Source organism: Cebus imitator, unplaced genomic scaffold (assembly GCF_001604975.1).
Source record: "Cebus imitator isolate Cc_AM_T3 unplaced genomic scaffold, Cebus_imitator-1.0 Scaffold541, whole genome shotgun sequence".
Classification (NCBI taxonomy): domain Eukaryota; kingdom Metazoa; phylum Chordata; class Mammalia; order Primates; family Cebidae; genus Cebus; species Cebus imitator.
Window position 1 is genome coordinate 984,138 of NW_016107856.1, and position 23,711 is coordinate 1,007,848.

Genomic DNA, 23,711 nt, shown 5'->3' on the forward strand with positions numbered 1-23,711 from the left:
GGTTTGCTGCCTTCCTCCCTATCACCTATATCTGGCACTTTTCCCCATGTTATCCCTCCCCAACTCCCCACCCCCCACTGTCCCTCCCCTAGTTCCCCCTGACAGACATCAGTGTGTGATGTTCCCCTCCCTGTGTCCATGTGTTCTCATTGTTCAACACCCGCCTGTGAGTGAGAACATGTGGTGTTTGATTTTCTGTTCTTGTGTCAGTTTGCTGAGAATGATGGTTTCCAGGTTAATCCATGTCCCTACAAAGGACACAAACTCATCGTTTTTTATGGCTGCATAGTATTCCATGGTGTATATGTGCCACATTTTCCTCTTCCTTTAAAGTCATGCATGCACAAATTAGATTTGGAGACAGTTCTGGAGACACTGAATTGGCAACTACAGTCGACAGACCTTGCTGCGCAGCAAGTACCTCTACACTGTTTCTGTACACTTAGTTTGCAGCAGTCTAGGAGAAAGAATGAAGGAAGAGGAGTAATATTTGTCAACCTTAACTACACTGTAAAATGAAGCATTTTTTTTTTTTTTGAGAGGGAGTCTCACTCTGTCACCCATGCTGGAGTGCAGTGGTCCAGTATCAGCTCACTACAACCTTCACCTCCTGGGTTCAAGTGATTATCCTGTCTCAGCCTCCCCAGTGGCTGGAATTATAGGCAAGCGCATAACACCCACCTAATTTTTGTGTTTTTCTTAGTAGAGATGGGGTTTCGCCCTGTCGGCCAGGCTGGTCTCGAACTCCTGACCTCAACTGATCCACCTGCCTCGGCCTCCCAAAGTGCTGGGATTATAGGCTTGAGCCACCGTGCTCGGCCTGAAGCATTTTATGATGCCCACTACAGGGTGTTCATAAGTGGTAAATAAGGTCATTGGTCTAGATAACTTAAGATCCACTGCAACCTGGAGATGAAGAACTTTATAAAGAACTTTGTAAAGGGGATAATTATTACCACCCATCAGAGTTTAGATTTAGTCCCACTGATTATATTTCTCCTTTTATAGACAGAGAAATCAGTGAAAAATAAATATATATTTGGAGGATTAAATCCCAATCTATATCTCGAGGCTACATTTATGTCTAATAGTTGTGATATAACATGTTGCCTAGAATAGTTCTATAAATGGAATTCACACATAGGACCACAGAATCGCTTCTTCACAGGGTTTCAGAGTTGGAGGACATATAAAAGGACAAATCAAGCCATAAATCTGTAAGTAATCCTAAAAGAAGAGTGGTGTGTCAGTTATTGGCACCAGTACATGATGAATCCTGCTGGGTTGTGGAAAAAGGAGAAACTGACCTGAACAAAACCATACTCTACACAGCTGTCCCTGACATTCCACCACCTGTTAGCTTTCAGTATTAATTTCATGGATCAAATCAAGGCATGCAAGTGCATTAAATAATTTTTTAAAAAAACAACTGCTGATTGCTGAGGGTCTATGAGGGAAGAAAAATTAGGAGCTGTTATTTTCCTATCAACCATTACCCGCATTAACAAGAACAGGAAATGTGAATAAATAAAACTCTTACATCATACCAGAAATAAGAACAGCTGAATCCCCTAAAGGATTTTTATATTCTATCATCAGACAACTAAAGAAAATAATTCCATATAAATGGCTGCATTAATCATTGGAAGAAACTTTCCTGCTTTTTTAAAAGAGCAACTAGAAATACTTTTTGAAAATAGAGTAACCATTTGTTAAACCATATATACCATTGAGGATATTTTGGGCATAAAAGGGAATTTCCACAATAATTCTATAGTAATCTTTTATAGCCAAAGTTATGAAGAAGATCAGGATTTGGGAAAATTGCGGTCAAGATTTGATTTTCCTTTTCTGTTTGATAGCCTTATCTAAATTCTCCTAGCTTGAATGTAGTAAATATGAGTGTGTAAAAACGTATGTATATCTAATTCATCTCTTGGGGGAGGTTTAATGTAACTATAAATAAAAATTCTTTCCCCAAGTAAAAAAAATGTTACATAGTGGTTAATTCTACCTTTTCTCATTTCTCTACGTCCAAAACTATCACCAAGTACTGTTAATTTTACTTTATAAAGCTCTCTCGATCGGTCTCTTCAGTTTCATCACCACTGCTTTAAATGAGGCATACTTTCTCGTTTGGATTATGGCAGCAGTCTAGCAGTCTCTCTTCCTTTAGTCTCTTCTTCAAATCCACGTCTGCCACCTCCGCCCTTCATATCATCCATCATGTATTTTTCCCTGCCTAAATTCTTTGGTTGGCGTCTATTAAATCCAAGTTCCTTAAGCATGGCATACAGGGGCCAGCTTCTATGAGCTGTTCCTTACTTCTCCTGTCTCATTTCCTGACACTTTCCCTTATACCTTGAGATGCAGCTTACCAGTACCTCTACTGTATATACAACCACATACATATACACCCTGATCCCCTCCTTCATGTACAGCCATATATAATTCTCTCCACCACATCCTTTATCACATTCCTACAAGCCTTGAAGCAATCTGAGCACAGAAACCATCTTTAGTTTTCAACTCGTAATTGGGGCTGAACATACTTGTCTTGAACACAAATTGCTGCTTTGTTAGTATAGGTATCCTAATGTGGCACATGTATATAGTTAAAGCTATAATGCATTCCCCAAGTTCCCCTTCAGGACTAAAGGGTTATTTCCCAACATCTGGAAGTCTTGCTGCCAGAAAGCCTTCTTCAGGAATTGCCTTGTCTCAACTCAAGACAACCCTAAAGGACATTTCCCAGTTTCCTGTGGGGTCCACTGAGGCCTTGACATTGTACCGAAGTACAGGTGTTTATCACAAGAACAATCTCTGATAAAATTCCTGTAAACACACTCTTAGAGTCAGCTTGCTGGGGAACCCAAGCTATAATATGTTTGTCTTGTTGACACTTTCTTCTGAGTTCTAAATCATGGGAAGTTATGGTTACCCAAAATCTTACTAATTGAAGATCATTTAATCAGACTTGTATTCAGCGTCTGCTCCATGCCAGGCATTGTGCCAGATACAATGGAAACGGATCAAGACTTGGCCCCTGACCTGGAGTTTACAGTCTGAGGTGACAGTTACACATGAAACTAACTGTACTAGAGCATCTTGAGAATCTTTTTGACTTAAACATCAATAATTTTACTATAAAAGTCAAAAGCAGGGACTTTGTGGTGTTAAAAAAACAAAAGGAAAATATTTCAGGGGAAGGAAGATGAATATAAATAAGTAGAATGAAATTTTAGAAGAGCACAGAATTTGTCTTTGTAATTCTGAAAGCCTTTAGGGAAAAGATAATTTCTACTTTTCATTTTGAAATAATTTCAAACTTACAGAAAAGTCACAAGAATACTGAACTTACATATACCTTTTATTGCAAATTCATCAGTTTTTAACATTTTCCCTCATTCTTTTTCTTTACACACATACAATTTGTTTTTGTGAACCATCTGAAAATAGGTTAAATACTACATTATATCACTTTATTCCTTAATAATGTACTTCCTAAAAACAAGGGTATTCATCTCTGTAACCACAATGTAGTTATCAAAGTCAGGAAATTTGGCTTTAATCTAGAGTCCAGATTCAAATTCTGTTCACCGTCCCAAAAAAGCTGAGTTTAGGAAGAGTCATGTAACTTAACATTTGTAATGTAAATTAAAAGTCGTATGAAGTAAGCCATAGAAGATCTCGGAAGTTTGCTAACATTATTTAAATACCACAGTGAAATGAACCACTGCTGATTTTCTACGGAGAAAGCAAGGATTAGGCTCATGTTACCTGTAAAGGTCTGACTTATGGCTCCCCAAAAGGGAACCTTACTCTGGAGAGCCCATTTGGTGAGGTTCTTTTCACAAGGGATTGTATATTTTTGACCCAGGGATTGTCGATTTGTTGAGCTCCCATGAAGTGTGCCGCCTTGTCATTAACACGTCTTCACAATGCTTATCTCAAACGACATTCTTTGGAACTGCCTTTCATAGTGAGGCACCCCGCCAGCCAGGCCGGTAGGTAGGTAGAATGGCGGCTTCGGGAACTAGATCCTGCTGGTCTCCCCTAACACGTGGTCCTTGATGCTCTAGCGGACTGGGCCGTGAACCTCAGCACACAGCGCTTTGCCAGGGCCGGGGACGCACGCCAGCCTGCCGGAGGTGTCTGGAGGACTTGGGCGGGGGCGCGGCTTCTGCTGCACCACTTCCTCTCCAGCCTCGCGGGCTTCTAGGACCCTATGACATAATTTCCGGAGTGGTCTGTTGGGAGTTGTGGCGGCGGCGAGGCCCAAGCACAGCCGGCCAAGGGGGAGAAAAACCCATGTCGTGTCCACCCCAAAGCTCGGCGCCTCTAGAAGCCATGGCTTTTCCGCTGAAGCTAGAGCCAGACATGCAGAGAAAAGTAGATTTGTTTCGGGCCCGTATCGCCCAGGAAGCCGAGGATCTCGTGTCCACCTTCTTTCCTCAGAAGCTCTCAGAGTTGGATAGCCAAGTTCAGGAGCTCCGGCTGCAAGACCTGCCCAGAATCCATTCAGTGCCAACCCCGGAGCCCCTGGACACCCCAGTCACCGTGGGGGATGGGCCCAACCGGGATCTGCCGCCTCTGCAGACCCAGTTCTCCATCAAGGTCCCGGCACTGCCTGGCAGCGAGGGACAGCTTCTGCGGAGCAACCAGCATCTGGTGGAGCTGATTGAGCGGGTAAAACCTGAGATCGAGCTGCTGAGAGAGAAATGCAACACAGTGCGGATGTGGGTGCAGCTGCTCATCCCGAAGGTGGAGGACGGCAACAACTTCGGGGTGTCTATCCAGGAAGACACTGTGGACCAGCTGTGGACCGTGGAGAGCACAGCGACCTCCTACCTACGCGGCTTCTCCACCTACTACAACACCCGGGCCAAGTTGGTATCCAAAATAGTGAAGTACCCGCAAGTGGAAGATTATCGCCGCACTGTAGCAGAGGTGGATGAAAACGAGTATCTGAGTGTGCGCCAGATCCTGCTGCACCTACGAAACGAGTATGCCACCTTGCATGATGTAATCCTTAAAAACTTCGAGAAGATCAAGACCCCTCGGAGCACCAACACTGATAACCTATACTGATAGCCTTTCTTTACCCCACTTGCCTTCAGGAGTTGGCTGAGCTGTTTAGGCAGCTAGAAAGCTGATTATTAATGACTGCACAGGTGGTGAAATGACTGGAAACGTGCGTTATTACTTAGAATTTCATACAGCTTACCCTCATACTGAATGATCTTTTGGTGTAATTTTCATTTGATTTTCCATTTGTGGGGAGAATGGGGACAAACCATCAAGGAGAAAGGACTGCCATTTTTAAAAGCAGCTTTGTAGATGAATGTTGGCCAAGGTTTCTTTATTATGGTGTTGGTGACATTTAATGGTTTCAGGGTTTACTTAAAAAACTAAAGCTTAAAAGAAATTTAAATGAAGCTTTTCCTAAAGTTCTGCTGTCTGTTAAACTTTGTTCAAACTTCAGAATGCTCCTTTTACACCATCATTTTTCTTTTTTGCAAGGAAGGGAGTTTAAAGGGATATGTTTAGGTCAGTGTATGCCTCCAGTTTAGCAGATTGAAATAAAACTGGTTATAAAATTTTATGATGGCCTAAGTGTGCTTATCTGAACTTTAATTTGCGGATGTAGACAATTCAGATGATAATTTCCTACCTCAGATGGACTGATACACTTGATACTTTTCAACTCTGATATGCAAGAAAAATGAGCAAAGAGTAATAGATTTTCTTTCTTCTAAACAATGGATACCCACTTCCCTTAGAATGAAAAGGAATCGATGGAAAATGACTTCCTTCTGTAACTTTCTACCATCTCAGCATCTTCATTTCCTTTTACACAATTTAGAATTTCTTCTGTGTATCCATCTGTCTCTTCAAGTCTCTGCTAAATCCATCAAGCTTTGAATCCCATAATACTTTCCCCCAGTTGATTTTCATTTTTGTTTCTTTTTGTCTTTTAAGATATTTGTTATAGTCCCTCATTAGCATTTATCTCTCATGTTATATAGGTCATTCTTTAAAGGCTCTAAAATGTGGCTTTGCGTTTTCGTACCTCGTTGAGGGGAAGCCATTGTCTTCTCAACAGTGAACTATATGGTTGGTATTTTTAAAGTTCAGCATTTCCAGATTTCGTTTTCAGGTAAGGTAAATTACTGTGCTATGAGTCTATTCTAGCCTATATAGATTAGAAAAATCATGCACTGGATTAGCAGAAACTTTATTTTCAAAGTAAACCCTGAAAAATCATAACAAGTGAAATTGTTCTTTTGTTGAACTTCTGAAAAGCCCGAGTCTTTCAAATCGGTGCTTAAAAAGTAACAACAGCAAAAGGTATTGCCTAACAGACATCTTACATCCTCCCCCTTCAAGTAAAGAGTTGTTTTTATTTTCCCTTTAAGGTATTCTGATTCAGAAAAGTGCCAGGAACCCTAAATCAGTTCATACGATTTGACAGACTTAATTGCACACAAATATGTAATGGACAATGTAAGGAAAGAACAAATGTTGCTTAATTTTTCAACTAATGTTAATCATCTAAGATTTAATGTATCTTCCATATGTTATATAATCACTTTTGCTTGTTTCTTGTACTCAAACTGTCAAGCCTTATGCCAGGTTGAAATAGATTTTCTCCAATCCCAGACATTCCTTTTACTAAGAAAATACTCATGTCCTTTGTAGTTAAAGATTTCTGCTATATGCATTTTTTTACCTTTTTCCATCTCTATATCGAATTAAGTTGGCTCTGGAATACTTTATAAAGTCCCTACTCTGCAAAAATTAATCCCTTTGTGATTTTCCCCTTTCTTGCAAATGGTTAGAAAAACTTATAATAATAGACTTAGGAACTGGTGTTAAAATAATCGTATCCAGTATGAATCATTTGCCTATTATTAGTACTAGAGACTTAAAGCCACCCTTTTGTTCCTTTTAAGGTGACAGATGAACTGCATGGGTGTGTTTTGAAGAAATGGTTTTAAAAACTTATTTTGGAATTAAGTAATTTTAGTTTTAAATTCTAAAACTAAAACATGAAAGCCACTAACTGAAATTTGGTTGGAAATTGAAATTTGTAGATCTATTTTTTAAAACCGAGTGAAAAATGTCTTTCTTAAACCATATTAATGATGGAGACAAGTCTTAATTTTAAAGTTCTTAAACTTCAGACTTCTTAAACATTTGGGCCTAGAGTTTTTTTGTTTTGTTTTGTTTTGTTTAATGTTGAGAAGGAGTCTCATTCTGTCACCCAGGCTGGAGTACAGTGGCGCCATCTTGGCTCACTGCAACCTCTGCATCCCGGCTTCAGTGATTCTCCTGCCTCAGCCTTCCAAGCAGCTGGGAGTACAGGCGCATGCCACCATGGCTGGCTAATTTTTTGTATTTTTAGTAGAGATGGGATTTCACTGTGTTAGGTTGGTCTCAATCTCCTGACCTCATGATTCACCTGCCTCAGCCTCCCAAAGTGCTAGGATTACAGACATTAACTATGGTTTGGAGTTCCTAAATATTACTGAGTTATTTAAAAATTCTTCTTTGGTTATTAGAGGCAACATTTATTTTATAGTCTTTATATAGAATTACCAAATGGTCTCACCATTAATAGATAACCATGTGGTCAATTTAAGTGCTTTTTAATTTCAGGCCAAGGTAGGCAGATCTCTTGAGGTCAGGAGTTCAAGACCAGCCTGGCCAGTGTGGTGAAACCCTGTCTCTACCAAAAATTACAAAAGTTAGCTGGGCGTGGTAATGTGTGCCTGTAGTCCCAGCTACTCGGGAGGCTGAGGTGGGAGAATTGCTTGAATCTGGGAGTTGGAACTAAGATTTCTCAGGTAACTAAGATGATCCTTGGAGTTGAGCCAAAATCTGCCACTGTGGTATATTTTGGAGATGTGAGTTTCCATTAGATATAGATTTTTTAGACTCCTAGTAAACTTTTTATTGATTTGTCATCTGGTTCATAATGTATAATTCAGTAAAAGCCATTCAGAGAGAGGCTAAACATTGTGAGCCAAACCTTCTCACAGTGCAACTTGGTCTTGGAACTTAGAATGCTTACAGGAATGGGTGGCTAGAATACCCCTTATGCATGCCTTCTAAATATCATATCCAGGCTTTTGCTGAGAGACTAATACTAATATTCTGTATTACCAAGTCAGGGGTACTCCATATGCTTTATAAACCAAATAGAGGGTAGATCTGACATCTTATGAATATTGAGACATTTACTCAGTGTTTTTATCTGGATGAAAGAATAACGTATCTCTTGTGCCTTGAGAGAACCTATAGGCAGTTAGGCTTTTCCTCAAGGAGCAACATTTGAACACTCAATTAAATCCCCATGATTTCATTGAATTCCCATAATATGGTTTTGTAGTACTCATTGTATTCTGTTTTTTGTGCTTTTTTTTTGAGATGGAGTCTCACTCTGTCACCCAGGCTGGAGTGTAGTGGTGCAATCTTGGCTTACTGCAGCCTCCACCTTCCAGTTTCAAGAGATTCTCCTGCCTCAGCCTCCCAAGTAGCTGAGATTACAAGCTTGTGCCATCATGCCCAGCTGATTTTCATATTTTTAGTAGAGACGGGGGTTTCACCACATTGGCCAGGCTGGTCTTGACGTCTTGACCTCAGGCGATCCTCCCACCTTGGCCTCCCAAAGTGTTGGGATTACAGAGGAGCTACCATGCCCGGCCTGTATTCTGTATTTTTATGTATATCCTCCTCACTAAATAAGTTTCTTGAGAATAATGAAGGGTTTTTTATTGACCCTTTTATCCATTATGGTGTTTTGCATATGGTAAAATTCTAAAGTATGAGCCAAACCAAACCTGGATCAAACTAAAGAAAATCGTTTCTCCCCTTTCTTATTAGAGGAGGCATTTTGTTACAACAGAGGATATATGTAGGTAAGTGTACCCAGGAATATGTAAGAATGTTGAGACATCTGAAAATCTGATTCAGAATTAAACCAAGGCAAATGAAGTTTCTACACTGTTTTCTGGCTTCTAATTAAGCATTTTTTTTCATATCACAATAATATAAATATTTTAAAGTACTCCAGGCAGTTCTCCTTCAGTATTCCCAGTGATGTCATTAAGCCTATTCACCCTGCAACAGCTGCAAGTTATTCCAAACATCTGTACTGAATCCTTACACTATACAAGACCATTTGAAATCAACTTTCTCACCCCATTAACAGCTTCAGTAATTCTCTGTTACTTTTCTAACCAAGGGTTAGGGAGAAATAAATCTAGTGTATCAGAATGAAAAATCCTGAAAACTGCTTTTCAAAACTAATTCTCTGTGGTCACGAACATAATGTTTAATTTACTCTTCCAGATTTCTGTACTTAAAAAGTTAGTTTCTTAAATACGTAGAAGTTAGATCACTTGATAAATCCTTAAAAAGAATTTCCCTTAAGTTTATTAAGTCTTATTTGGTAGTAAATATAAAATACAAAACATTCCAGGTAAAAGTTATTTCATACATTTTAAACAGTTTATTTAGAGTAAGCGTAGTCAGCTCAAAACTCCACTGCCTTATTCCTCTGGGTCTTGCATATTGGTGGAAATTTTTCTCTGTTCTTTTGTTTTGTTTTGTTTTTTTACATTTTATGTTGTGGGATAAGCATGGAATTATTGAACCTATGACCTATATATTCCACAGCTTACTTCAATCCTTCTATTAGGCACCCATCCAGAGTAGAAGAAACTTCTCAGATCACAGAAGACCCTCAAAAAAAGTCATTGTGTTTAGCTTCATTTCAGTATTACATTGATGGGAAAAAAAATGAGTTCCCAGCTGGGGCCACTATCTGTGTGGAGTTTTCATGTTTTCCGCATGCATCTGCATGGGTTTTCTCCAGTTTCTTCCCACATCCTTATAACCTTTGCTTCACAAACATTTATTTACTTGGCCCACCATCACTATGACTGCCATCACTTACTGATTCACCAAAAATTGCATAGATTATTTTACTTGTTTTTATTAGTCTTTATTAAATGCATGTATAGTTCACATTTATATCAATATTTAATATTAGAAGTGCTTGGGGTCTTTATTTAGAAGTTTGGTGATGTTTTTGTAGCCAGAAATATGCTGTAGGAACATAACTCTTGTTTATATCAATTAGGCTATGGTAAAACTGGTTTCCTTTATGTCATTTCACTTAAAATATTTATGGACAACATGAGGAATAGTATTTAACTTTTGCTTATAAATAATTAACAGATGACATGAAAAGAGACCTCTTAGGAAGCCATTTTTATGAGCCTGTTGAGCTGGGGGTTAACATTTTCAATAAGAAGCCAGTAAGTCAAATGAAATCTTTTGCATTTAAATGCCACATCATTATGTTATATTACTAGAAGTCTAAAGACCAGTGTGGTAGGAAGAATAAAATGTTACTTATGAATATAATTTCTGCTTATACTTTTAGAAAGAAGATTAAAAGTATTGACAACAAATGAAGTCAGAATACCTTGATTAAAGTAGTTTATTAAAAGTATCTTCTTAATGTGCTAATTATTTGCTTTGCATACGTACACATAGTGACGTACATTTATGCATTAGCTGAGACATGTTCATTCTGTAAGTTTTGTGCAAAACTAATCTTCAGTTACACAAAAGCATTTAAAAATTTTACATTTGAAAGAAAATTAAGCAATGCTGCGTGAAACTGAAAAATGAAAACTTTGATTAAAAAAGTATTTTCAAATATAGGATAGTACATATATATGAGAATATATGTATGTTTGAGAATATTTTTTGTGTATAATCTTAGTAACATCATTATGTTTGATATAAAATTATAGTAGATAGCCACTATGTTACCCACTTACACATTCTTTTGTCCGATTAAGTAACAAATATTGTCCTTACTGTAATAAAACAGATATTTCTATCTGTCATACATATGAAATATTTGTATGTATTTATGGGAAGTAATTTTTAAAGCTCGTTAGTCCTTTTTTCATAATTTCAACTTTTATTTTAGATTCAGGGGTACATGTGCAGCAGTTTTGTTACATTTGGCATATTGTATGATGCTGAGGTTTGGGGTAAAAATGATCCTATCATCCAATAATGATCATAGTACCCAACCAGTTTGTTTTTTAACCCTAGAGTAGATATTGCTCCAAAGGAAGATATACAAATGGCCAATAGCACATAAAAATGTGCTCAATATTATTAGCTATTATTAGAAATTAAAATAAAGAAATGTTTAAATATTTAATGTTTTATTTGAAAATAATAAACCATTAAAATTTTAAATAACATTTTTAATGGAAAATAAATGTGTGTGTGTGTGTGCTTAGGGCGGCACTGATACGCCAGCTCCCTGCTGCTTCAGTCCCCTCCAGACTTTCAGTGCCAATGAGCATGGGAGGAGTGAGGGGGTGCTGAGGGCAGTTTGGTGTGAGCCTGCAGGCACCCCTCTGCATGAACAGCCTGGGTGCTATGAGTGCCATGGATGGTAGGTTGATGGTGGTAGGAGGTGGACAGCCATCTGGGTGGAAAGGGGCAGGATCCTTGTAAAGCCCCACCTTCAAGCCAGGGATAGCCTGAAGCATAGGAGCCAGGCTGCCAGTTCTCAGACCAGAGTCAGAACTTATATTACTTTTTCCAGGTCTGCCCGTGGCCACCATGGACCGATCAGCATGCACTTCCTCCCCACTGAAGCCCATAAAAACCCCAGACTCAGGCAGACTTGGGTAGATGTCCAGACAATCTGCCTGCAGAAAGGAGCTACCCACTTCAGCACTTCAGGTCTCCTGAGCACTGTACTGTCTCTAAATAAAGCACCACTTGCTCACTCAAAAAAAAAAAATAATAATAATAATTATATCCCCCAAAGCAAAAAACCAAAAATTAGTGAGAAGAGTAGCATTGTTTTACAGTTTTGCAGGTTTTTAATATGTGATTTAATGGAAGATAATGGGATTCTTATATATGTTTCTGTATTCAGTCTGTTGCAATATATTGTTTTAGTTGACGTATGTGAAGAAAGTCTACGCTCATGTGGATAAGTAGTTGTAAAAGGAAGGAGTATTTTAACAACCTTCTCAAATACTTGTGAGTTATTATCTTTTGATACTACATAAAAATTCAGCAAGTGATAATTTCTTAAACGATTAGTTGTACTATACAATATAAAGCCATATCAATGACACTTTTATCCTCTGTAACATTAAAAAATCCATTGATCTGTCTTGCAGTTTGAATGGAACTTGTACCCATGCATGATTTTGAAATATCATTCACTGCTCATTTGGAAGATATTTGTTCACTAAGAGTTAGGCAGATCTTCCAAATATGAACCTATTTCATTATACAATGTCAAAAAATCACATTCCTTAATATCACCACTAATCATATCAAGAAAGATCATACCCAACGGTGGTAGATACATAGTTTCCAAAATTCTGATTTTTACTCGAAATCCCAAATTTTATCATTTGCAAATACTGTAAAGTTTTTTCTTTGAAATATCAGGCTTAACTCATTTTTAAAAAGTGCTTGATGGGTTACCGATGCCTGAATAACAATAATTTGCCATTACTTCAAGTAAAAGTGGTATTGAAAAAAAGTGGGTTGTTCAGCTTGCAAATCATTCACCCAAGTGCTTTTCCTTGAGATAGCCATTATTTCAGTAGGCAGCAGAACAGTTTTCTGTGTCCTTGTCATTTCATCACAGAGAATGTGAATAATTTTACTGCTTCAACAAGGATATTCTAAATTGCAATTGGCTTTAAAATATTTTATTCATTTATTTGTTGGTTGGTTGATTCATTTCTGTATGTGGCAGTGAAAAATACAGTGACTACTAGTCTAGTTTGGTGCCACTACATAGATCTATGCTAAGGCCTAGCAGTTTTGCCTTACTTTTTCACCAACAGACTAAATTTCAACAAAGTGCAAAAAGGCAAATAATGTCCCAGGACTAACTTGCAAAAAGCTTGACCTTAGTATTATTGTGAAAATCGTTTGACCTGAAAGGGTCTTAGTTTTTCCTTAGGGAAAAAACTAGTCAAAAAACTATTGTAATAGTCCTCCTAGAGCTAATTTACATTATAAATTATTTGTGGATACCTACTGTATGAAAGGTTGTAGTAGATCCTGGGGATTCAGCAGTGAATAAAACAGATGAAATGTCTGCTGTTACGGAGCTCATTTGTAAAGGGTGAAAATACATAATAGGGGTTGGAGAGAAAAGTAAAGCAGAGAAAGGAAAGGAGGTGAGTGTGTTTGGTGGGATGTGTGTGTACAATTTAACTAAGGTGGCCAGGAAAGATCCCACTGAGAAGCTGAAATTTGAATGAAGATCTGAAGTGGGGGCAGGTAAAGGTATATGCCTATACAAAGGTCACAGCTGAGGCTGCCCCTCTTTATCCATCTCTTTCCATCCTTCCAACTTCCAGACCTTTTTTTTTTTCTGCTGGTAATTCACATTTTTTAAAGTTTAAACCAATTTACTTTCTTCCAACTCTGCTCTCCACCACTTCCTTGCCCCTAGCACACACACAATTAATCAGCACTTAAAAACAAAAACCTAGCTCTTTACAAAAGGTACAGGGATAGAGTGGAGGTTTTGAATACTTGTGTTTCAATTATTTTTCCCCTGTCATCTTTTATATTAAAGGAAATAAAATATAGGGGTGTCTTCTTTTCCTGGTTGAATTGGTAGAGAATATCTGTGGCTGTTAGTGCTAGTGTTTATAAAAAGAATAAACACTAGTGAGATCATGATGGAGAAAGATCAAATCAGTAGGGACCGAATTACAAAGAGATTTCATTTCTAGGCTAAAGAGTTTGGATTGGTCATGAGTGCATGTCATCCTTTATTTTACTCCGTAGTGGAACAATGGCTCTCAACTATGTGGTTGAAGGAATAAACTTAGACAACAAATCTAAATTTCATGTATCCGTTGTATTTACCTGTTGCATTTCCTCAAGGACTTCGCTCTCCTCAAACTTTTTGGTCCTTTTTTTTTTTTTTTTTTTTTTTTTTTTTTTTTTTTGTTTTTTGTTTTTTTTTTTTTAAATCAAACACTGATAAGCGTTGGAATACTAACTTTTCTAATCTTTATAAACAATTGATGTAATAGGTATTGTTACTACCCCTGTTTTACTAATGAGAAGACAAGGACACAGAGAGATTAAGGAACTTGCTCTAGATTCTACAGCTAGAAAGTAGGTGGTGGAAGCAGAATTCCAACCCAGGCAGTCTAGCTCCAGAGTCCCTCCTCTTAATCTCTGTCTGTGCCACTCTGGCCAGTGTTTGTGAGTCCTGGAACTATCTGCATCAGAATCACCATGGATACTTGATAAAAGTGAAAAATTCTGGCCCACCTCAGACTTATCATGTAAGAAATTGTTTTTCAAGAGTTGAGAAATGTGGGTAGATTATAAAAACCTGCAGGTGTTTCTGATATGTTATATAATCAAATCCTGCAGGTGATTCTGATATGTATACTTTGTTGGGAACTTCTGTTTTAGAAGGACCTACTACTGGCACTGTATTTGCTTCTGATCCCAGCTTCCTTTGATTAAATGCTTTCTGAAAGATATACAGTTAGTACAGAACTTAATACTATTATATACTCTTTTACCCCAGTTTGACTTTTAAGTCATTACCAACTGAAATTTTTAGAACAGTACTTAACCAAACAATTAAAAATTTCATTTTCTACAATGCATCATACTTTAAAACTGAGTGAAGGCCAGGCGTGGTGGTGCATGCTTGTAATCTCATTTTGGGAGGCTGAGGCAGGTGGATCACCTGAGGTCAGGAGTTCAAGACTAGCTTGGCCAACATGGTGAAACCCTGTCCTACTAAAAATACAAAAATTAGCTGGGCATGGTGGCGGGTGCCTGTAATCCCAGCTCCTCAGGAGGCTGAGGAAGGAGAATCACTTTGAACCCAGGAGGCAGAGGTTGCAGTGAACCGAGATTGTGCCACTGCACTGCAGCCTTGGTGATAGAGTGAGACCATCTCCAAAAACAAACAAAAAGCAACCAGAATGGAAACTGAGAACTTACTGTTCTATTTATGATGAAAGAAAACTGCTAGACTTTAGAAAGTACACCGTATGTGATAACGAAAAGTGAACTCTTCTGGATTGTGGAACAGCCCTGTATAGTATCATACCTCCATCTTTAACTAGGATTGCAGCTGGCAGTAAAGCTCAGCTTCCAACGCAAGTATTGAGTTTGGCTGTTTGTTAACCCAGTATCCTGAGAGAAAATTAGTTCACTGAAGAACATAAAGCATATTATGGTGAAAATTTTTTTATTTCATTTTGTAGTTTGCCTTGTCAAGACTAGTCTTTCCTGAAATGTGCTTTAGGGGCATTTTATAGTTCTCCCTATTTCTTTATGTGAAGCCAGGATCAAAATTGCTTTGAAAAGGATTAAGATCTGGAGGAATAGCTAGATACTGAGGCTCAGGCAAGCACAGATAACTTTAGAAATATAAATTACGTGGAACCCCGCTTTTCCTGCCTTTCCAGAAAGTTGTAGAATAATTGATATGAAAGAGTTGGCTAGTTTATCTCCCTGTGTTCCCTTCCTACGCTGCTGAGCTATCTACACGAGATACAGAGCTATCTACTTTGAGATTCTTCCCGGAATATACAAAATTGTTTTTTGTCTCAACCCAACATTTTCCCTCTTTTTTTCCAACAAAAAGTAAAATGATTCTCTTAGATATCTATGTTTAACTTTTTCCTTGAAATGTTTCCTAATAACTTTTCTCAGGAAACTTGTTGACTCAATTTGCTGTAGCCATAGACCCTCCTACCTGCCCCCCTGTGGTTTGCTTTGGTAGCACACCTGTAGAACGCAATATAATCCAGGAAATTCACTTCCTACCGGTAGTCCTGAGTAAAGGGAATTTTCTAAAATGAAGCACCTTGTAAATATTATATATGACAAACTCCCAAATGGTTAAACTCTTTATGCGTTTAGTGTTTGATCTTTTTCCTTAAGAAGACTTTTTTTTAGATTGCGGCTCTGTTGGCACTCAACAAATTACAATTGCTAACGAGTTTCAGGGGCCCTAACTTACTTTACTAAATCATATACTTACCAGTTTTTGAAAAGGCTGTCTATTATAGCTCACAAAGTTTTGAACGTTGATTAACTCGAGTTACTGAATGAAGTAATATGAAGGTCAAAGACTTCCTGCTCCTATACCTGTCCAAAGCATGTAACCATCATTTTGTCTAAGAGCTTTCCCTAGGGAAATCAATCCTGACCTGGTTTAGAAACATTTTTCCGAAGCTCTCACCAAAAGAGAGGAATGATTTTGGATGCTGCTATCTTATCCTTAGGAAAGTATTTACAAGAAGCCATTTTGACCAAGAAACTCAAAATTAATTCTGGTTTTTAAAAAGAGAAGTATATATAACTCCTAGATTGAACCTTATGAAATTACTGATATTTGACTCACAAAAATGACACGTTTTGAATGGTACAGCCTAATACTTTTTGGTGTGAATAAAAGGGGAGGCAGGAATAGTTAGGCAGTTTGGGGGGGCATCCTGTAGACTTGGACATGAAAATCATATCTTAAATCAAAATTTGAATTTGTACTTACTAGGATTTCAAGCTCATTTTTTCTCTTGTGACGTTGCCAGCATTATCAGATTTGTATTGTCAAAAGTTTCCTCTTGTCAAAGCGTAAACCTTGGCTCATTCTTGGGCCATCTGTTGTACACTAATAGTTTTGATTTATTCTTCTGGCTGACATGCATACTAATAGTGCAGATGCAAGCTTTACATTTCCTTCTATTGGTCTGTAGTTTTATTGCATACATTAGTGGCACAAATACTGCATTCATATTAGCTATTTATATTAACTTTCTAGTTTTGGGGGTGAGTAATATACTTTGCATGTGTTTTTACTGTGCTGAGAAGCCCTGTATTATAGACATTTTAATAGACTTTAAATGATTAGATTACATTCTACTTAATTTTACCACCCTTAATTTTTTTTTTTTTTTGCGATTTTTATTTTCAGATATGTCACGATGTGTGTCTGTGTATTTTCATGATTTCAAATTTTCTAATTGCCATTGCTTTAATGAATGAACACATTTGATTTTTGATCAGCAATTACTATAACTACTAGAAAACAACAAACACTGGTGCCAAATGTAAATTTAGATAGATAACTCTGGAAGGCCTACTTCCAGCTGATGCATTGGCTCTGATTTTTGAGGGTTAACATGCTCTTTAACTTCTTTGACAGCTTGAAAGATGTAAAGTAGAGTGATAGAAGAAAACAAAAGCTCTCTAGGACAGAGACGTAGGTTAGAGAAAATTCAGTACAAAGCTATTTGTTCATAAGGCTAGGTGCTATTTTTATTTTTGATCTGTTTTTATCAGTTTTCTATTTGGAAAACCAACGCCTCTCTGGCATCCAGTGGATACGGGCCAGATATGAAATGTTAAGAGGCCGTTGTTACTGTTGGTCTGCTATGCAAAACTTTTTGCCTAATAGAGGTCTGTGTTGATTGTGTGAAAGCTGCTCAGTGTCACAAGTGCAGCCTATTGCAGCCTGAGTTTCCTTCATTGTAGGGGAAATTATGTTAGAAATACATTCCTTTCTATTAAAGATAAAGGGCTCCAACCTTGAGCCAGAGTTTTCTAATACAGTAGAAGCCATCTTATCTAGTATCATAGGGACTAGTAGATGGTCTGTTAATAACCAATACTGGTTAAAATGATTTTTTAAAAAGATACATATCTTTATTTTATTTGATGATGTTAATGTGCACTCATTGGCTAGTTTTGTGTGTAGAGCCAATGTCTTTCTTTGAGTCCAAATCCACGCTTCAGAGTTCCATGTTGCCTTTCTTTCATTAACTATACTCACAATTCGGCAACCATAATTTCCAGTATTGGTTCCAGTTACTTTAAATTGGAATAAGAACTTAGAGGTGCTTGTTAAGCAATCTGAGGGCAGACAATTAAGATTTTTATGGTTGTTTTGCAAGGAGAGAACATTTTAGAACTTATTTTTATCTTTTTGCTCTCTTTTCACGCTATTAGTTTATGTAATATTTTATTAAATTACACAATAATACTAACTAATACAATTAGTGATTCGTCTTGAAAAAAGACACAGCTCAACTAGTTGTGAATGTTTCTTGTGCTATAGGCACCAGTCAATGAGTTTTATAGGGGAAATGGGAAGGGTCATTTAATCAGTTTCTACTCTACATGGATATATAAACATTTGATAACTCTCAGTAAGGCCTGAATTTTATTGTGACTTACCATCATAAACTTCAGCTGAGCAAAATATGGTCCTTTTCTTTTGATAAGCTAGTCTCCAATGCTTTTGTTTTCTTAAAAAGAGAAGAAACATAACTTTGAATGCTGTGTTATGCACTAATATTTTGTTGGTTTCTATCAAAGTGCTTGGAAGAGGGAATTGGGAGAACTGTATGAAAGTGACATATTTTCTTGTGTACAATATTGCATAACATTAGAAAATGGATGTTTTATTTTCGCAGTGAAATGTTTGGTGTTTCTCCCCACTCCCCACCCCCATGTTTCTCTAACTTCTTCTGGGAATAAGAGTAACAACACATTGATTATAATATTTGTCCACATGATTTCATTCCAGAGAAAATCCTATGGTATCTAAGCCCTACGGAAAGCCTGATAAAGACATTTCAGGAGTCCATTTGAAGATGTCTTAAAATCAGTGACAGTTTTGAATGACAGTGCCAAAGTATATTTCTCTTTATGGTAACATTCTTTTTCTACTAACCTTTTTATTTTTAAGCAGTTTCATTTTTCTTGCAGTTGGGTTATTTTTAAATGATTTAATTGAAGGGAAAGAAGTACAAATTCATCAAATTGTACCTCCAGGACTGAATTTCCTTCACTAGTTCCTTAATAGTGTTTACGTAAAAGGGGGTGCGATATCAAGAAGACTAAATTATAAATATGATTTTTCTATGCTGTTGAAAAACAACAATGCTGTCCTTGATTAGCCATTATGGAGATTCTTCTTGATCAAATACCTTTAGAACTGTTTCACAGATTTATAATTTAACTAGTAATTTGGTTTAGGGTTAGGCTTTGAGTGACAGAAAATCCAAAATATAGTGGCTTAGATAAATTAGAAGTTTATTCGTCTTTCATGTGTAAGTTTCAGAGATCTTATGGTAGCTCCTTAATCATCAGGATCCCTGTCTCATTCTGTCTTCTTGCTCCATAACCCTTAACTTGCAGCTTCCCTCTCATGGTTCAAAAGATGGCTACCCCAGCTCTAGCAGTCATACCTGCCTTCTAGCTAGCAAGAAGGAGAAAAGGGAAGGAGTGAAGCCTTCTACCATCACCACCTTGAAGAAGTTGCCATTTCTCCTTGTAGTCCGTTGACCAGACTGTGTAGCCTTACTTGGTTGCAGAGGAAGCTAGGAAAGAAATACAGTCTTTATTCTGGGTGACCCTGTGCCTAACCAGTTATCACAAGTCCTGTTGCTATTTTAATATTATAGAAGAAGGAGAGCATATATTGGGTTTAAAAAAAAAAATGGCTGTTTCTACAAGTTGGTTTCCCTAACAAAATAAAAACTTGGATTTATATTCTTTAAAAGAAAATATCCTCTGTAGCACACTGCTGACTACATGACAGGGCACTGTGCTCAGTAAATTTTTTTTAAATGAACAGTAGGAAACCAGTAAATATTTGTTGAGTGATTACAGCTCCTTTGTTTCTGAAAACGTGACTCACAGGATTAATGATCTAAAAAAGAGTAAGATGAACACAGAAAATAATAATTCGAGATTCATTGTTGTGAGGTTCAAGAAACATTTATTTTGAGGAAGTATTGAGGAAGTGAAGGTAAATGTTCAATGGAAGTAACTACACTCCCAGATATATAGATAAGCTAGGTAGATAGATAAAATATATATGATATATTAAATATATATACACTTATTTTTATTATAAGATAAGTACTGTTAGAGTTGGTAGTATACCAGCTTTGGTTCCCTACAGTCTGATTTTTGGGCCTCTTGGTAAACAGGTACTTTAAACTGTTCCCCCAGTTTGCAAACCTTTAATAATTAGACACAAGGCAGGTCAGCTGTAATAATTTGTATGTGTGCAAGATGTGATTCTTCCTTTTTCATAAATCATAATGTGGTTTTTAGCTTTCTGCTGCAAAAGTAACTAGTTTGTTACAAATTTAAAAAGAGAAAGTAGGAGACATTGTGTTCAGAAAATTATGTTTAAAGACAACAATTAGTATGGCATCTCTATCTTAGCAGGAAACTCAGAATTAAGTCTGAGTCTAACCTTAACCCGTGACCAGTGGAATTTAAGTGTGTTTATTTTTACAATAGCCTTAATTTGGGGCTTGCAAGTTTTTTGGTTTGTTTTCACATTCAATTTAGAGACCCTGAAGCAGTATTTTAATGATAGGAATTAAGCTATGTATAACTTTCATGGCTTAAAGATCAGCAAATTCTGTTTTTCCTTGGATATAATGTTATCTTTCTCAGAAATGTGTGATCTTTGTGTCTAACAATGCACTTAAAAAAGCAAAACAAAAAATTCCCTTGCTGCAATGCTGGAATTCTAACAGAACTTTACTCATCTTCTCTCCCCTCCCCAATTTTAAAAAACATGTTCTCATGGAAATATTGCCTTGAATTACACAAAATAGAAGCAGTTACTGGAAATGTTTTCTACACAATTCTGTTCATGTATATCAATTTCCATTTGTTTTTCACTTTTTAGATTTTTTTCTTGGTTTCGCTGATAATCGCACTTCATATCAACTTTGAAGTTGTGTTGAATTTTTATTGCTCTCAGCTGTATCAGATCCTACTTTTTGATGAGTTATTTTATATAATAGATTTGTTGGATGAATGGTGAAACAATGAACATAGGAACAAGAAAAGAAAGCAAAATGGGTCAAACTTAGGTTTTGGTTTATCTCCAGTGTAACCGTGCTCCCTTAAATGGAAATACTAATATACTTTTTTTCTTTTTTCTGTGACAGTGCTTATGTTTTTGCTAGGAAGAAGAGTTTCTTCCTTCTGTGTTCTGACAGGAGTTATTGAAAACAGTAGTTAATATCAAAGTCATAAGTCATTTATAATCAGTCTTAGAATGCCTACAGATGTACATGCATTTTTCAAAACACTTATATTCTGGCTTTTCTGAAGCAAGACTTCTCTTGGCTCAGTCTTATTTTCGGTGCTTGTGTGCTGGAAATGAGAAACTTCAGATGCCCTGTAAAATTTAGGATTATACAATTGTGGTAGGCATATATTTATAAATTTTTTTAACTCTTCTACCAAACTGTATGCTTTTTAAGGGCAAAAACTGTACATCTGCTTTACTATACACCTGTCACTTGCAAATAAATGTCTAATGCTGTGGTCACTTCAAAGGGAGAAGAGGAGGCTAAGCAGGTAAGGCTCTAGGCCTTGGCCCTGCTTCAGTCAAAATCTTTCTTCTACATGTTGACAGTTTCTTTATTCTACATGTAGAAAATTCTTGGGATAAGAATTTTGATGGGAAAAAAAGTTTCCCTCCTTTTAAAAAAAGTTTGAAAATGACTGTTTAGTGGATAGATACTTTCAGTATCTTGTGACATTTTCTGGTCTAGCCCCCATCATTTTATAGGACTGAAAATGGAAACGCAGAAAGGATATGTAGTCTTGTCCAGATTATACAGGTATTTAGTGGCAGAATTAGGATTAAAATCCCTTGTCTTGACTACTTGACCAATATTCTTAATAGTGTGCTACAGCATATGTGTTGTAAGAACCTAAGAGTTTTCCAAGGTCACTGCACCGTGCCTGATAATGGTAGACACTCCGTAAATGTGTATTGCATTAATGAATGAATGATTCTAAGACAGTTTGTAGTTAATTACCTCTAAGCCAACGTCAAATAAAAACTATCATTTTTCATGACCCCAATGAAATATTGGCCTCTTAGAAACCCTGAATTTGGCCTGTCATAGGACTAAGCCAATTGTTATATATAACAGATTGCTCTTTGTTAATTTTAGGATCACCTGCTCTTACCAGCTACCACCCATAACAAGACCACAAGACCAAAAATGTCAATTGTGTTACCAGCAATAAACATAAATGGTAAGTTGAAATTTTGGTTTATGAATAACACAAGATTTCTTTGTTTAACCAAGATTCTCTGCATTAGTTCAAAGACATTTAAAATGTTCAGTTAAACGAGTATATATCCATGTATTATTTCTGAAACATTTTCCCACTGTTTTCACAAAAATATTATTTTTAAAATCTGTTATTCTTTTTTTTAAAAAGTACTATATCCTTAAAAGAAAAAGTAGCTCTCTTTTACTTACAAAATTGGAAAAGCTAGCATCTTGACTGCTCTACAGGCTTGCCATCTGGGACTTTTCTTGTCATAAATGTAGTGTAAGAAGCTTCTGCTGTGTTCTGACAGTGAATTTGTAAATTAGATTTTTGGAACTCAAAGCAATTTCCTGTGTTACCTAAATATTGATATGATCCTACCATGCCACAGAAGCTTATTTATGTTTAATTGATAATACTCACGAGTTTGGTCTTGGTAGTATTACTATCGCATTTTGTTCTACTACTAGCACTGGACATTAAGCAAAATACAAATAATATAAGACACAGATGTTAAGGCATAGTATACCTGCTTGTAGTTTAGAAGGAAAAAAAGACAAGCACAAAAATCACTGTACTCCAAAAAGAAAGTCACGTAACTAATATGTAAGGTACTGAGAAATCTAGTGAAGGAGAGATTACTTCCAGTGGCATTCTTTGTGGAGAAGAGAACTAACTCACTCCCATTACAGCTGTGGATTATAAGTGAGCACAGTGTATATTATTGACTAATCACTTTCTCTGACACATCATACTGAAAATTGGACAGTTGGCTGTCTTTTTCAAGTTTGTGTATCTGACAAAATGGAGGTACTAGTAAATTTTCTGTCTGGTAGTAAAGACCTCATAGTATATGAAGAAGATGAAAATGAGAAGCCCTTTGAACTAACCTGCCGTTGAACCAGTTCACATTCTGATTGATGAATATAATTAAACCATCAAATACAATTATAAAACAAAACACTAGGACTTTGGGGAAATTCTAGATAAGTTTCAATAAAATTTAGTCTTTGGGGAAAAAGTAGTATTCATTGTACGTTTTAAGACCATAGAGGACTATAGAATTTCCTGAGCTGTATATAGACAGCTTGTTAGAAATGCTTAGGAAGTAACTTTGTAGACATAAACATAAATGCTTTTTTGTTAAAGCATAAAGAATTATGGTACTTAGCCTTACAAAGACATTCAGAAGAAGTTTAAGAAAAATGATAACATTGAGAAGAAAGTATCTTTCTTTAGTAAAGACATACCTCTGAAATGATTCATGGAATAATCATATTGCTACCTGAAGAAGAAGAAGAAATTCCAAAGTGCACTTTATTACATTTCAAAGAGTGTATTTAGGAAGTCTCATTTATTCTCAATCTACAGGTACCTAAGTTTCTCCGCCTGAACTATAATAGACCAGAGGGTCCGCTTATGCTCAGAAAGGCTATTTTCTAAGCTTTATCAAGGCAGAATTCACTTAATTTTGCTATTCTGATATTGGGTTCTTATGCAAGAGAATGCCTGGTCTTACTTTATAACAATGAGCTATC

General features: G+C 36.7%; 2 protein-coding genes across 4 annotated transcripts in view; both read left to right on the forward strand.

The window, feature by feature from the left end:
- ATF6 (activating transcription factor 6) overlaps positions 1-23,711 on the forward strand; it is a 197,304-nt gene that overhangs the window by 122,134 nt on the left and 51,459 nt on the right. For all 3 annotated transcript variants that reach the window (XM_017515079.2, XM_037733668.1, XM_037733669.1), the window contains exon 15: positions 22,068-22,152. In XM_017515079.2, the coding sequence (XP_017370568.1) occupies positions 22,068-22,152 (85 nt within the window). The remainder of the gene's footprint in view (positions 1-22,067; positions 22,153-23,711) is intronic.
- On the forward strand, positions 735-5,608 carry LOC108293603 (proteasome activator complex subunit 3-like). The gene has a single exon (XM_037733670.1). It carries the CDS (start codon positions 4,312-4,314, stop codon positions 5,089-5,091), a length of 780 nt encoding a protein of 259 aa, XP_037589598.1. The 5' UTR covers positions 735-4,311; the 3' UTR covers positions 5,092-5,608.